The 15463-nt window shown below is 35.4% G+C and overlaps 1 protein-coding gene across 2 annotated transcripts; it reads left to right on the top strand.

Moving 5' to 3' along the window:
- The first annotated feature begins 7063 nt into the window (after positions 1-7063).
- Positions 7064-15118, top strand: LOC135154884 (uncharacterized). Of its 2 annotated transcripts, none has more exons than XM_064103110.1 (2): positions 7064-7214; positions 11106-15118. In XM_064103110.1, exon 2 carries the CDS (start codon positions 11577-11579, stop codon positions 13449-13451), a length of 1875 nt encoding a protein of 624 aa, XP_063959180.1. In that variant the 5' UTR covers positions 7064-7214; positions 11106-11576; the 3' UTR covers positions 13452-15118. The 2 variants fall into 2 exon arrangements, with proteins under 2 accessions (XP_063959180.1, XP_063959179.1); XM_064103109.1 differs by having other exon boundaries at positions 7188-7373.
- Positions 15119-15463: the final 345 nt, after the last annotated feature.

The following is a 15463-nucleotide window of genomic DNA, read 5'->3' on the forward strand; positions in this document are numbered from 1 at the left end:
AGGTAACAGCAGGCATTTTTGCTCAATTTGGGAACCAAATTGCACATATAATGGAAAACTAAATATTCTTGCGATCGACTTGTCCTAAATATATATTTGACATTTCAAACCATAGTGCAGAGAAACAAAAAATATTGAGTATGACTATTTCTAAGCGATGAGAGTTAAACGCCATACTGGAAGCCATCTTGGATTATGAAGGAAAATGGATAATTGCATATCATCATAAGCTGTCCCAAAGTATTATTTGACACTTGAAACTATAATAAAGACACCCAAATAATTATCTCTCAGGCGGATATGTTATATTGTAAGAAACATCAGCCATTTTTAGACTCCATTTTTGGAAGCCATCTTGGATGTTTGGACATAGTGGACCACTGACTGTCCTATAGTCAGTTGTCCCATTGTTTTATTTGGCTCTTAAACCAAAATTATACCTCGCAGGCAGATATCAAATAAAGTATGTATTTTCATTAAGTACAGACGGTCAATTTATACTCCATTTTGGATTTTTGGACATACTAGACCACTGGCTGTCCTTTAACTTGTCCAAATGTTTGTATTTGACCCTTCAAACCATGACCTAGACACCAAAATCTTATCTCCCATGCAGATATTAAATGACCAATGTCAATTTGTATGTAACAGCAACCATTTAAGACTCCATATTTAGAAGCCGTCTTAATTTTTTTGACATACTGGACCTATGATTGTCCCTTCTACTTGTGCTTATGTATTATTTCAACACTTAAAACCATAGTAAAGACACCACAATCATATCTCTCAGGTGGATTTTTAATAAAGCATGAACATTTTTCAGTAACAGCAGTCAATTTAGACTCTATTTTTGGAAGCCTTCTTGGATTTTTGGACATACTTAACCACTGAATGGCCTTTTAACGCGTCCAAATGTATTATTTGACCTTTCAAATCATGGTTTAGACACCAAAATCATATATCTCAGGCAGATATCAAAATAACTATGTCAATTTTCCAGTAACAGCGGTCAATTTAGTCTCCATTTTTGGAAGCCATCTTGAATTTTCGGACATACTTGACAACTGACTGTCATTGTAAATTGCCCCTATTTATTACTTGACCATTAGGACCATTAAATAGAGACAAAATTAAAGACATTAAAGAAAGTAATTGATAAATAGTGGATTTTTAGGCTTTGGTAGCCATTTTGGACGCCATCTTGGATTTTTAGGTACCCTGGTCTGCTTAGTTTCACTCTAATCTATATCACTAGTTTTTTTTTTTCTCTCTTTAAACCATGAAATATGTGACTTGTCATGTCTAAATCAGACAGAAGTCGCTCGATACCAAACTGAGAAAATGGGTAAAATGCTAAAAATCTTCAAAAATGTCGAAATTTTAATTTTTACATTTTAGGGATGTTCAATGTTTCAAGTATACTCTGTCAAAAAATCAATCGAAAATGATAACGGGAAAGTGTCGAAAAAACAGTTTTTCTGCAAGTGTTTTTTTCGGACAGTTCGAACTTTTCTGACACTCTGCTCGTTCAGCAAGCTCAAATCTTCGTGCTGTACTAAGCTCCGCCCCTAGCAACGAACGCCATTTTTGATTGGCTATTCATAGTCACGTGCGGCCGGCGGTGAACGAAGAGGATTAATATTAGCTGAAATCGATGAGCTGGAGCTAAGCTGAAGCCATTTAAACTCGCGGGGGGGGGGTGGGCTTGTCCAACGTTTGCAACTTAAATCAGATATACCATTATTTTTGTTAATTGAAGAGATGGGATAGCAAAATAAGCATGTTCACCTATAATTATGGCGGCAAATTCCAAAGGGAAGAACAGAGAACGTGCTGAATTTGGATCATAAGATCAGATAAAACCCCCACCTCCCCGCCCGCGCTTCAAAAAGATAGATCAAAAGCATCGCTTTTCAAAACCATGCCTGTTAAGAAAAGTTTACTAACGGAATGCGAATTATAAAGGCCTTAGGTTTTTCGAACTGGCATCCCGTTAGTAAACTTTTAAGGCCTTAGGGCCTTTAGAATTCGCATCCCGTTAGCAAACTTTTCTTAGCAGGCATGCTTTTGAAAAGCGATGCTTTTGATCTATCTTTTTGAAGCGCGGGCGGGGAGGTTGTAATAGAACTGGGAAGGGCGGGGGCGTGGGCGATGGATACTGAGTTGAGTATTGGGTCTCAATAAAAGCCCAGGACAAAACGTATTCAAAACACGGTTTGTAAGTGAGGATTAATTTCATTGAAATTACAAAGGATATCATGCTGAATTGAGAAATCTTTTATTTAATCTTAGGCCCATTATCAGGATTTTTTTTCATTAAGCGTTAAACTTGAGATGGCATTTTCAAAAGAATGATTCTCAAATCCTTAAAAATATTGATCGTCAGTGGATGCGTGTTGATTTATTAAGTTTCAAGAGAACAACGAAAGAAATAAAATCTATCATATCATTCTTCCCTCGCTCTGTTGGGTCACTGTGTATTCCCACGTCTTATGTTTTTTTGTGTATGTGAGTGGCCATTGTCATAGGTATTTATTTCATTTGCAATTCATTATGAATAACTATTGTTATCCGAGGGGTCTACGATCCAGAATTCTAAGTGGACCTCTCCATTTCCAGCGAAATATTAATTCACCATCATTTTTTTTTTATACAATGAATTTTATCAATTTTAGTTTCACAATTATAACTGAAAGATAGATTGCATGTATTCTATAATTCTACTTTGCATTATTGTCAGGTTACTTGTATGATTTTTGTATTTTTGTTGGAAGTGAGAAAAAATAAAAACTGAACTGAACTGGAATTGTAGCGGGAATAATCATAATCACTTATTCAAGATAGGGAAAGCGGGGTCTGGAAATGTATACTGTACTGTAAATTTTGTAAAGATATAGGGGATTAGAATCACATCAATCCCTTTATGAATCAAACCTCTCGCCGTCAAATTTCCTCGTGTCGTTTGAAGAAACGATAGCATTAGCGACATGTTAAAACAAAGAGTCCTTGTAACTTGCCCCTATTTATTACTTGACCATTAGAACCATTAAATAGAGACAAAATTAAAGACATTAGAGAAAGTAATTGATAAATAGTGGATTTTTAGGCTTTGGCAGCCATTTTGGACGCCATCTTGAATTTTTAGGTACCCTGTTCTGCTTAGTTTCACTCTAATCTATATCACTAGTTTTTTTTTTATCTCTTTAAACCATGAAATAATTATGCACTGACATGTGATGTCTAGTGTGAAGAATGAGTGACTTATGCCAATTTTCTGTGAATGGCGGCGATTTTGGACGCCATCTTGGATTACGGAAAACCCCCACCGAGGATTTATGGGGACTTTTAGTATGTTATTTTAGACACATTCCAGGCCTATCCTGAAAAAATCAGCTTGTTACTAGAAATTTCCATGTTAAACCTAATGCTCTTGGCCTAATTCTTGGGTATTTCTGCAAGACTTTTAGCTGGTATGCCAAGCATTAACAAATTTTGCCGTTGAATCCTTATCTAGAGCCTTTTTTGACATTTGGCCGGTCAACTAAATGGCGAATTTCATTATTTACTCGAAATAAATGATTCATTAAAGACGCTGGGTGATTCTGGTTTGTTAAACTGATAATACAATGACTCAACTTATTTTTTTGGTAAGACAATCTGTATTGCGTTAATCATTTGAAATAACGGCTTACTATGTAGCAAATATGCAGCGGCGTTTCATTATGCTAGAATATTGGAAATTCAGGTACAAATCTAGTTAAGTGATTTAATAACGGTTGGATTAAATATTCATTTGAATTTGTTTATTGCACCAACATGGCGAGTGTAACTAGATACTACCTCAAATACATTATCAATGTGATATTTTCATGGGAATTTGTCATGGATTTGTTGATGATATCCATGAAATGAGGATGATGTAGATATTAGCTGTGTTTCTACCCCCCCCCCCCCTACACACACACACAGACACACCGATATATCTAATAAAAAAATAATGTGTAAATATTAGCCCCGATTTCGAATTGACAAAATGAAAGAGACGTTATATGTTATTGTGTAAAAGCAAGAGAAAACAACAAATGAAAATATGTTTGATATACGTGTATAAAATGAAAAGCAGTTGGCCAAATGTGGGACACTGAGGAAGCCTACAATATATATTACTCCGTTCTGATATAATTATGATTATCAATGAAAACACAAGTTTCTATATTATTTTTCTTTGATAATAAATTTTCATTTTTCTCACAAGCTTGATATCTGCCATTCATTTCTGTAGTCTATACCTGGAACAAACAGATAAGGATTGATGAAGGATGGTGATGATGTTGATAGTAATGGTGGTGATTAAAATGATAGTGAATACGATGGCGATGTTGATAGTTATGATTGCGTTTAAGATGGTAGAGGTGATGGTTTTGTTGATGATGGTAATGGTATTGATGGAGATGATCGTGACGATGGTGGCGATGATGATGGTGATGAAGGTGTTGAAGATGTTGAAGATGTTGATGATGGTAATAGTAGTGATTAAAATGATAGTGAATACGATGGGGATGTTGATAGTTATGATTGTCTTTAAAATGATGATGGTGATGATGGGTTTTTTATGCTGGTAATGGTGGTGATGGAGATGATTGTGAAGATGATGGTGATGATTATAGTGATGAAAATGAAAGTAAAGATGATGGTGATGATGATAATGGTAATGATTGCAGTGGAAATGATAATGAAAACTGTGGTGGTGCTAATCTAAGTAATGGTTGTGGTAATATTACTGGTAGTCATCATGGCAGCTATAATTGTAATGAAGACGATTATGGTGCTGAGAAAGGTGCAGTGTAGGTGACAACGAAGATCTGAATTTGGAAGATTTTTTTTTTAGTGATCTTTATTATTCATTCAAATAAATTTCATACATACATAATCAAGGAAATATATAACAAAATGATAATTGCAGCAGTGCAATACACAAATTAAATAACACTGTAATAAATATAGCAGGCAACCTGTATCAGAACAGAGACATAATCCGAAATCATGCAAAAATAACAATAACATTTCAACAATGGAAGATGATCGTTGATCGCCATCACGTTGACCAAAGGTTACTGTGATGGGGTGATGGTCATTGGTGCAATATTGCAAATCTAAATTATAACTCTTAAACTAAAACTATAAGCTTAAAAGAGAAATGGCGAGCTATTTTGGGTGGCGTTATATACCTGGATAAATTTGTTTAGTCCGGCAAGGAAGGTGATACTGAAGATGGTGAGAATATTGATGATGGTAATAATAGTGATGAAGAATGATAGTGAAGATTGTGGTAATATTGGCAGTAATGATGGTGGTGTAGATGATAGATAATCATTGGTGGTGATTGTGGATTGTGTTAAAGAACGGTATAATGGTGGTGAGAAGGGGGGGGGGCTAGAATATAGTTTTTTGTTTTATCTATAGGAAGAGTGCTGAAGTGTGACGTCATCGATTTAAAAAAATCGTTTTTATATCATATTTTGGTTTGGCATGTTGAAAACCTCCACAACCCGAATCTTGATGGAAATCGGCAAATGGAACGACAGAAACGACATAATATATAACAAAAAAAAAATCTGCCGTAACAATGGAGACTTCTGAGACACCCATGGCACACGTTTATCTTCTTCCATGCATGGTTAAGGGCGGAATTCTATCCCCAAAGGTAGGGGGACCAGGGGCTGGAAAATTTGACAAGGAAAAAAAAAGTTTTTACCCCAAAAATTAAGGTCATCTCGTCCAAAATACATGTTTTATTTCGATTTCTTTCTCTCCATAATAAAACATCAAGACATAGTAGGGGGCATTTGATATTGTGTACCCCTTACTATTTTGGGTAGGGGGACGCGTCCCCCTGGGATTTCCGCCCATGGTTAAGCGCGCCGAGTCAATACCAAGCTTTCGATTGTCTGCGACTGCAACGTAGTCCTAGCTAGTTCACCGGAAGTGGTTACACCGCTCGTTCAGTATCACGTTCGTACATTGATGAAAACAGTTTCGATTAAGTCGACGTACCCGTACCCCGGGGGGGCCACTTACATTGACGAGTGGATACCATGCGCGACCAAAAAAACACGTAAAAAGGATGTCTTTTTCACGATAGGGCACGTTACGTACGTAACGTGATAAGGGTGTCAAAAACACAAAAATAATGAAAAAAGGGTATCTTTTTCGCTAGGACAATTACGTGTTTAGGGTCGAATTTGTGGGGATGATAAAACAAAATTAAAATGCTTTATAAAGGATGTCCTTTTTGCCCCAACACTTCGTGTTTAGAGTCCAATTTGCGCGAGGTGTAGAAGCTAGGTGGGGTCGTACTAAAGCAAACAAGGTAAAGCCGACGGCCGAAGTACCCGTAACAATAAAACATTCCTGAACTTGTTTAGGGGTTCATTTCAGGGAATATTTGCCAACAGTATCGTTTTGTTTCCAATACTTGTTAAGGGTAGGGTTTCACACGCCAATACTTGTTAAGGGGTGCATTTTCAAAATATGGAAATTACGTGTTTAGGGTGCTTTTCGAGACCCCGTGGTCGCGCATGGTATCCACTCGTGAATGGAAGTGGCCCCCCCGGGACCCGTACCAGGACACAGCATATACACATCGTCACTTTTGTCTAGTTCTCTCATTTTTCCTTTCTTCGTTTTATTTTTTTTTCAGTTGTATGTTTTATGTTTACCTTTCTGTATTTTATGTTTAACCTCAGTTTCTTCTTCTCTGCTCTTGAAGTCTTTAATGATTAAATGCAATGTTTTCCTCATTTTACTACTTTACTTCCTTGTCCATGTGTTCTTTTAATTTAGTATATTTTTTTTGTTTAAGTAGGCTGCAGATAAAATCATTTGATTGTCATTATAAAAAAGAAAAAAAATGGTAAAAGTCGACTGACTGAAACTCGCTACTGTCTGCTGACAAATATTTGCACATCATGATCATGAAGCTTATCTGCCACAAGTCATGACTTGTTATGGTTATGACCTTTGTATCAATTCAAACATTATGCAAATAGTGTGATAAGCGGCGGGATATAGAATTTTCCTTTGGTTAAAATCAGGTACATACTGAAGGCGTGGCTTGAAAAAAAAAAAAAAAAAAAAAAAAAAAAAAAAAAAAAAATAGAAATAAGGCATCGTCTTCAAGATCCAGCACTATCAAACATTCATTGCTGTAACTGGTTATTATCTGACGATTCATCTGGATTGCTTAGCTTAGTAAAATATTTGTTTTAAGAAATCCACCATAGTTTGTTCCTGCACCTAAATACGTAGTAGCTGAATTCTTGAACAGGTTGAATGGTGATTGGTGTACTACTATGTTACTTCTATGTTCAAAGGTAACATTTTTCTTCTCTTATTTCACCAAAATTCTTGTCACTTTACAACTTCCACTATCGTCTCTCTGCTATGTGTGTAAATGTAACAGACCTTTCAATGTCATACTTGACTGTACCAACTTCTGGTGGCGGACGTAATTTTTTTTTTTTCTAGGGGGAGAAGCATACATTTTTTTTCGAAGAACATCGAAAGCAAGTCATGGGGCGCTTTTGTATTTTCTAAATTGAGATGATTCGTGCGCAACTTCAGATTTCAATATTGACGATGTCGCCGGAGTGACGCTTTGAAAAAAAATGGCGCCTATAATAGTGCCACTCTGCTACAAGGCGACTATTTTAAAATGAAGTTCCATTTTGGAGCGAATATGACAATGCAATATTCACTCCTTTTCCTTTAAATTTCGTTTCCCTTAAGTTTCATGTTAATAGTTGTATCATTTTTAGGGATGGTTTATGTGCCTGCATTCCATATTCTATTGGCCAGTTGGTCTGTGAGTATGCAGAGTTTAGTGATATTTTGATAATATTTTTGTTAATTTCACTTTAGATTAAGCATTTCGAAAAAATATTGCCCTATAAATAGGATAATTGGTGACAACAGGAACTGTTCCTGTACAGCATGGACCTATCCACGGAGGATTATTCTATTGTTACTGGGGGTGCTGAGCATTGTCACAGTACCCCCAGTAACAATAGATACTCCTCCGTGGATAGGTCTATGCTGTACAAGAGCAATTGATAGGCAATTTTACGTCGAAAACAATATAAAATTTTCTCGAATATGATGCCACGAATTTAGGCGATCAATAAGGATATGAGGCTGCAAGCCATGCAATGAAATTAGAAGACATCTTCACGATCATATTGTAAATATGGTGTGGTGCATGTCTCTTGTATTAAGTTGAAAATAAATTTTATTTTAGACACAATTCCGTGTGTTATCGTTTGGAGTTAGTTAATGTATTGCCATTTCCTTGAATGATACTAACACAGCTGTTCACGCATAGGAAAAACAACCTTTAAAAAAAAAAAATCATCATTATATTCAGATTCAGACGTCGTGTCAAATTTCACTTTTTTTACCCTTTAACCTTTCTTTTTTGGTTGTAAATATTCTGGGTGTCCTTAACCACCCTGGGCCCCTTCACTATCTGTCCGCCAGTGCGGGAAATAACAAGTTTTTAGTACTGATATATTCATGACAGTGGGCCAGGGTGTCACTATGTAGATCGTATTAGGTAATGCAGAAGAACGCTATGTTCTAGATAATAAATTGATGTAGAACTTATGTGTGCATATTTTTTTCTCTCTGACTCTTGGATGGACTTGATTCGGGTAGTTGACAGCATCGGGTAGTGCCTGTGGTGGTTGGGGTATAACTTTGTTGAGCAGATGATCGTGAGCCCGAGAAAGAATAGTTATTGATTGGTTGATTTTATTTGCAAGGCCACAAGAAGATGACGGATTTCATCAGTAAGCTTTGACATGATAACTTGGGAAAGTTCGAAAGCCTGCCGGGTCCTGAAATGAACATCAATTTGGCTGTCTTAGGATCCTAAAGATGACACTGAAATATAATCCTATAAAATAATACATTGGTAATAACTTTCAAAACAAACATCTTTCTGCTTGAATGAGCACCACTTACTTTTGAAAAGTTCGTAAGAAATGATTTACGCTTTAATTATTATGATTTAACTTGGAAATAGTTATATGGATAAAACTAGACGGGGGGGGGCACATTTTCTGAGGGAAAATTTGACAAGCAAAAAAAAAAGTTTTAACAAAAAGTTAAAGTTCGAAAGCCTGCCGGGTCCTGAAATGAACATCAATTTGGCTGTCTTAGGATCCTAAAGTTGACACTGAAATATAATCCTATAAAATAATACATTTGTAATAACTTTTAAAACAAACATCTTTCTGCTTGAATGAGCACCACTTACTTTTGAAAAGTTCGTAAGAAATGATTTACGCTTTAATTATTATGATTTAACTTGGAAATAGTTATATGGATAAAACTAGACGTTTATCATGAAAACCTTATGGGTTTAAGCCAATAAGACTGATTTGAAAATACATACAGAACACTTCCTTGAGCGCCGATGCGCCCCTCCCCAAACACCGAGGCCATCGTCATGATATCTGCTTTACATGGAGAAGTGACTCACATGAACTGGCTTAGACTTTATTTTTCTTCTGTAAATCATTGACAAGCTTAGAAAATGTGTGGAGTAACAAGTATTAAATGAAATGTAAACCAACTTTAAATGTAAATCAACTTAGTAGAAATTGCTGACCAGGAGATGTCGGATCCAAGATTTCCCAAGGGGGGGGGGGGGCACATTTTCTGAGGGAAAATTTGACAAGCCAAAAAAAAAGGTTTTTAACAAAAAATGAATGATATTTCGTCCCCCAAAAAAATTGACAGGCAGAAAAAAAGGGTCTTCACTTTCAAAGGGGAAGGGGGGCATACTTCAGTTTTATTAGCATTTTTACATTACAATGTTTAATTTAGCTTCTCAAAGGGGGGGGGGGGCACGGGTCGGCTGTGCCCTCCCGCCACCCCCCCCCCCTGGATCCGCCAGTGAGCTATAGGTTGTGCATACCTACGGTAAAAATGTTAATGTGGATGGCAAATTTGATACAAAATGTAAAATGTATCGGTTTTATTTAAATTGACTGAAAGTGCAAAAGAATAATTATAAGCAATTGTATGGCACGGTTAGTTTGTTTTCGCCGTTTCTTCCTTATACAGCGTGAAAATGAGCATTTCTGCGCAAAACGATTTCTGCGACCCTAACAAATTGCTCACACACGTGTAACATTCTGTCACTTTTTTTTACTTTCATTTGATAGATGATACCCAAGCCCAATAATATATATGTATGAAAATAATCCACATGTTGTATCGTTTTCACTTCCCAGGACCACTGTAAATGTTATTTTGTATATCTAGTATTACTCATTTTGAAATTTCCTTCAAATGTTTTATATTTATTTGTCTCTGATTCGGATATACAAACTATCGAACAAACAAGTACCAACTAAAATGATTAAATACAACAGGACTTATTTGTAGGTAACATAATTGATTCCCTTATTTGCATACCGATCAGGCCGTTGTGGTTTATTGTTTTCTGATATTAAGCGAAACTTTAACTAGCATAACAATAACTTTACTTTTCTGCATTGATCACTGTTTTCATTGGGCAGTTGGGTTAAGAAGGTGGTTTTTTTAAGCTGACGTTGCCAACGTGAATTGTTTCACGGACCCATGCCACGTTGATGTATTATTTATGAAGTTAATATGATGTATCATTTATGAAGTTATGATGTAATGAAATTTATGAAGCCAGTTTAGTTTGATTTCACTGGAAGAAGCAATAAAATAATAATTCAATATATATATATATATATATATATTTTTTTTTTTTTTTTTTTAATGGAAATTTGCTTTTCATAATTAAGTGATAACCTATTTTTTCTTTTCAAATTCTTCCTGGAACAAAATCATGTCCATTGTGTAGTGATGACCTTTTTTGCTTGTCAATTATTTTCTAGCAAATAATGACCTCAATTTTCAATGGATTACCCTTTTCTTGCTTGTAAAATTATTCCTGTAACAATATGCCTCCCTGGAAAATCCTGGATCCACCCCTAATTTTGACACCTCTTTAAATAATCATTTCAGTAGAAGATATATTTTCTCATTTTTCTTTCTTTTTACCTCAGTCGACATCATAATACAGAAAGGACTAGCTACGGTCTAGTGTGAGGATTGAGTAATAGAAAGTAGATCCAGGTTCGTCGCTTTGGTTCGCGTTGAGAATAACAATGGAGAGGGTCGTAGCGGAGGAGGTGTGGGGTGTTATATCAAGACAAACGTAACATATAAGAGAAGTCAAGACTTTGAAGACAACTCATTAGAATTGATGTGGATTGAATTCCAACTGAGAAATCATAGACTGTACCTTCTAGGAAAAGTGTGCAGATAGACAACAGCTGCCTTCCATTGTACAAAAAAAAATTAAGACAAATTTGATTTGTATATTTTTGGTTCAATATATATTACAGATTTTTTTTACCGTTGATATACTAATTGCAGTTTGAAATACTATAAGAATAAGTTCTATGCATTTGCTAGATATTTAGAGTGTTGTGCTAATTAAAAACAAAAACAAAACTTCAAAGGTAACAATAATTATGGCGACACTTGAGCACACCGTTTCGCAAAATCTAAAGTGTCCGGTTTGTTTTGATTTGCTTACTGATCCAAAACAACTGTCATGTACACATACGTTTTGTAAAAAATGTATTCGAGATATTCTGGCGTTCTCTTTACTTGAAAATATTTTGTCGTGTCCAATATGTAGAAATACTACAACTGTCGCGAATGGCGATGTTGCAAACCTTAAAACTAACATTCCTGTTAAGTCACTTGTTGACGGCGTCAGGAATAGTAAACAGCTCTGTGACACGTGTGACAAGCAATCAAGAGCCGCACACTTCTGTTGCGATTGTGGTAAGAATATGTGTAACGCATGTCTGCAAGATCATAACAACTGGAACCCTAATCTTAAACACAAAGTAGTGAGTGTTGAGGACATCAGAGGGGGAAGGGTCGTCTTAGAGAAGAAGTTATATTGTCGGGAAAAGATACATAGAACTGAGAAGTATGAATGCACTGATGTATGCACGACATGTAAGAAGCTCATTTGTACGAGATGTCGTATGCTCTACCACACTCCGGAGAAAGGCCATTGTGTTAAAGATGCCGGGGAGTACACCGCCTCCATCAAAAATAGAGTTGAGACCCTACAGTCACGTGGTAAAACTAAAACTAAAACAGTCAAGAATCACATGACTTGTATTGATCATCAAATCAAACGCGTCAACTGTCACATTGATGGGGAAAAGGCAAAAAACAACAGGATTTGCGAAGAAGCTATCAATAAAATAACAGAGAGGAATGCTACCTTGAACAAGCAACTCGATGATCAGAAAGAAAAAATAGTTAGGAGTTTATATAATATGAAAATTGATAATCAAAGGTTAGTTAAGAGTATTGAGAGTGCGAGTGAATTGTTGAGTAATAGTTTGAAAGGCCAAATAGAAGGAGATGCTGCAGCAATTTGTGATTCATTGTCATTTGAATTGAATAATGTATTAGATAGGGATAATCCAAAGAAGATGGTTGCTATTGATGTCGGCGATCATGCAGAGGAACTGACGTTTACACCAAGCTGCGATACTGATACATTATCAATTGGGGAACTGAGGTTTGTGAAATGTAAGCCGAAATGCAATGCAGCACTCTCAAAGAAGGACGCTATGAATGGCATAGCTGCTACCAATAATAGTATGGTAGCAGTTGGTTATAGCGAGGGGGGAATCTATATCTTCTCTCCTCATTGTCAGCTTCAGGAGGCAGTGATCAAAGACGTATGGATCGTGGACCTAGGATGCCTCTCTGATGGTTGTTATGCTGTACGCGATAGATATAACAAGATGTCACTGTACACATCATATGAAGAGAGACAGGATGTGACATTCGATACTCTTGGTAAGAGTGAAGGTGGAACAGGTGGTCTCGCCGTTGACAGCAATGATCTGATCTATGTTAGCTACAGGAAAGCTAAGAAGATCCAGGTATTCTCACCATCAGGTGGCAAGGCTATGAGGGTGATACCATGCGATGGGTATGAACCAAAGCAAATCACAAGTTATGGTGATTCATTGATCGTTAAGCAGGATGACACTCAGATAGCACGTATTAATAAAAAGGGTGTTATAATGTATCAATTATTACGTAAACCTCTGGAAATACGCCTCTTTGCCGCTGTGAGTAAGGACAATACAATCCTGATTTCCTCTGTAAGATTCGAGGAAGGTCTGCTCAATATCGATGAGTATACCGGTGAGCTCAAACACATTAGGAGTCTTATATCTGATTACAAGATTGAGAAACCTGAGAGACATTGGTATTACCTTCAACAGTTTCAATCAGGAGAGATAGCTTTCTGTACACCTGATAGGCTCTATGTATTCAACCTAGTTACTAGTAAAGTTACCTCGTAAGAATATTATTTTTTGACCTTCAAGAGCCAATTAATTTCCTACTTTACAAATTCTTAAATTCACCAGTTTCAATGCTAATCTTGGTATTTATGTTTCATTAATGTCAAGAAACTTAATTCATTCCATTCGATAAAAAATAATGTAAACAATAGAATAGTAAAAGGCAAAAGTACATAATATACAATTGTTATTACATACAGAGGAGAGTAATTGAAATATGAGACTCTGCAAAGGTTGAAAAAGAATTAAACTTCAGTTGAAGAAGAATCAAGGTACTGTTAGATTATTCGTGTTTCTGATTTCGAAAGGAAAAGGGAAACGAGGAGGCGCGCTCAATTTTCTGTTTCGTGAAGGTGAAACAGAAAAAGGGAAAAAGATATTTCAATTCAATGTTATGTTTCGTGAACGCGAAACAAAAAGAGGAAACGAAACTTTCAATTCAATTTTGTGTTTTCAAAAGGAAAAAAATAAAAATTATAATATGTAAAAAAAAGTCAAACGGAAGAATGAACCGTTTTTTCTGTTTTCTCGTTTTTACATCTTTCATTTTTTAATCAAAAGCAATATATCTAACGATACCTTGATTAGGAAGCTCTGTCCAAAGCTGCACCCCATCTGTATCTTGTTTAACATAGTTTCATGCATGTGTACGTAGATTTCACTACGTCTATCTTTACCATTCTTAAAAGAATACATTTTGAGGGCTTTCCTTGAAACTCCATTTAAGTAGAAATTAATTTAACAAAGTGACTGTTTGATGTTGCATTTTCTTTCCATTAAAATATCATTTTGCATACCCTTATTTAAAAAAAATATGTACAAGCATAAATACATGTAAATGACACCAAGCAAAATTGAAAAGTGAAACAGCAGATTACATTGATTATTCAGAAATGACTAAAACCTATATTTCATATCCAATGTTTACTTCCTTAATGAAGAATATTCTATGACATAAACGACTGATGTTGACAACGTGACCAGTAATGAGTCTGGTGCCCTATAGTAGGCCTACGGAAGAAAAAAAATCTTTGTTGAGAATGGGGATTAATAAATACAAGTCCTAATAGTTTTATGTAATTGTAAGTGTATGTGTGTGCGTATCTTGGGGGTGGGCCAGGAATCTTCAGGGAAATGAAATGAGGAAAAATTTAAGACTCACAAAATAAAAAATCTAAAGCAATGATTAATCGCAATAACAATTTAATACAATTAAAAACAATCAATCGACCAATATTAGATCAATGCGGCAAAAAATCAGATGTTGGAAAATCCTGGCGAAAGTTAAACCGAATAGAATGATGGTGTATATTATTTGTAGATTACTTCTGTTGGGGTTATAAACCCTACTTGGATGCTATGGTATGTTCATGATTTGGATGCATTTACCAGTTTGTTCATAATAATTTTCATTACATATTCCTTTTTTGTTTTCAATATTATCACTAGCATAAATAGACATCAATGAGCGATGACAACAAACATATACATATCGAATTCGATGTCAATACAAATAGAAATCATAAGAACCACAATTCAATTCTTGTTTTTTTGTTTTTGTGTTTTATACTTGATCACATGTAAAACACTAAGTGTGTTCATATTGTAAGAAAAAAGTTGAACAGAAGTTATACATACCACTAAACCCTTTCTATTTCCGCAGTCATTTCACCAAACAGAAAATAGAAAAAAAATATTTTATTTGCATTGTATATTATTTGGTCTCATTCATTCATTCAGTCATAAAACTAGATGGAAAATGTAAACAGTGCCCTTCCATTTATGTGTTCAAGAACATGCTAAAGTCCCATTATATATATATAGCCTATATATATATATATATATATATATATATATATATATATATGTATATATATATTACAAGTGGTGTCCTTTTCGTGCAGTTTTGTATAAAATTTTAACCAACTGCTGTATTTGTTTTGTTATTTTATATAGCATTTATGAAAAAGTAATTAGTATTATTAACAGGGAGACCGACGAAAGACAGGCTT

The sequence above is a fragment of the Lytechinus pictus genome, chromosome 8 (assembly GCF_037042905.1).
Source record: "Lytechinus pictus isolate F3 Inbred chromosome 8, Lp3.0, whole genome shotgun sequence".
Classification (NCBI taxonomy): domain Eukaryota; kingdom Metazoa; phylum Echinodermata; class Echinoidea; order Temnopleuroida; family Toxopneustidae; genus Lytechinus; species Lytechinus pictus.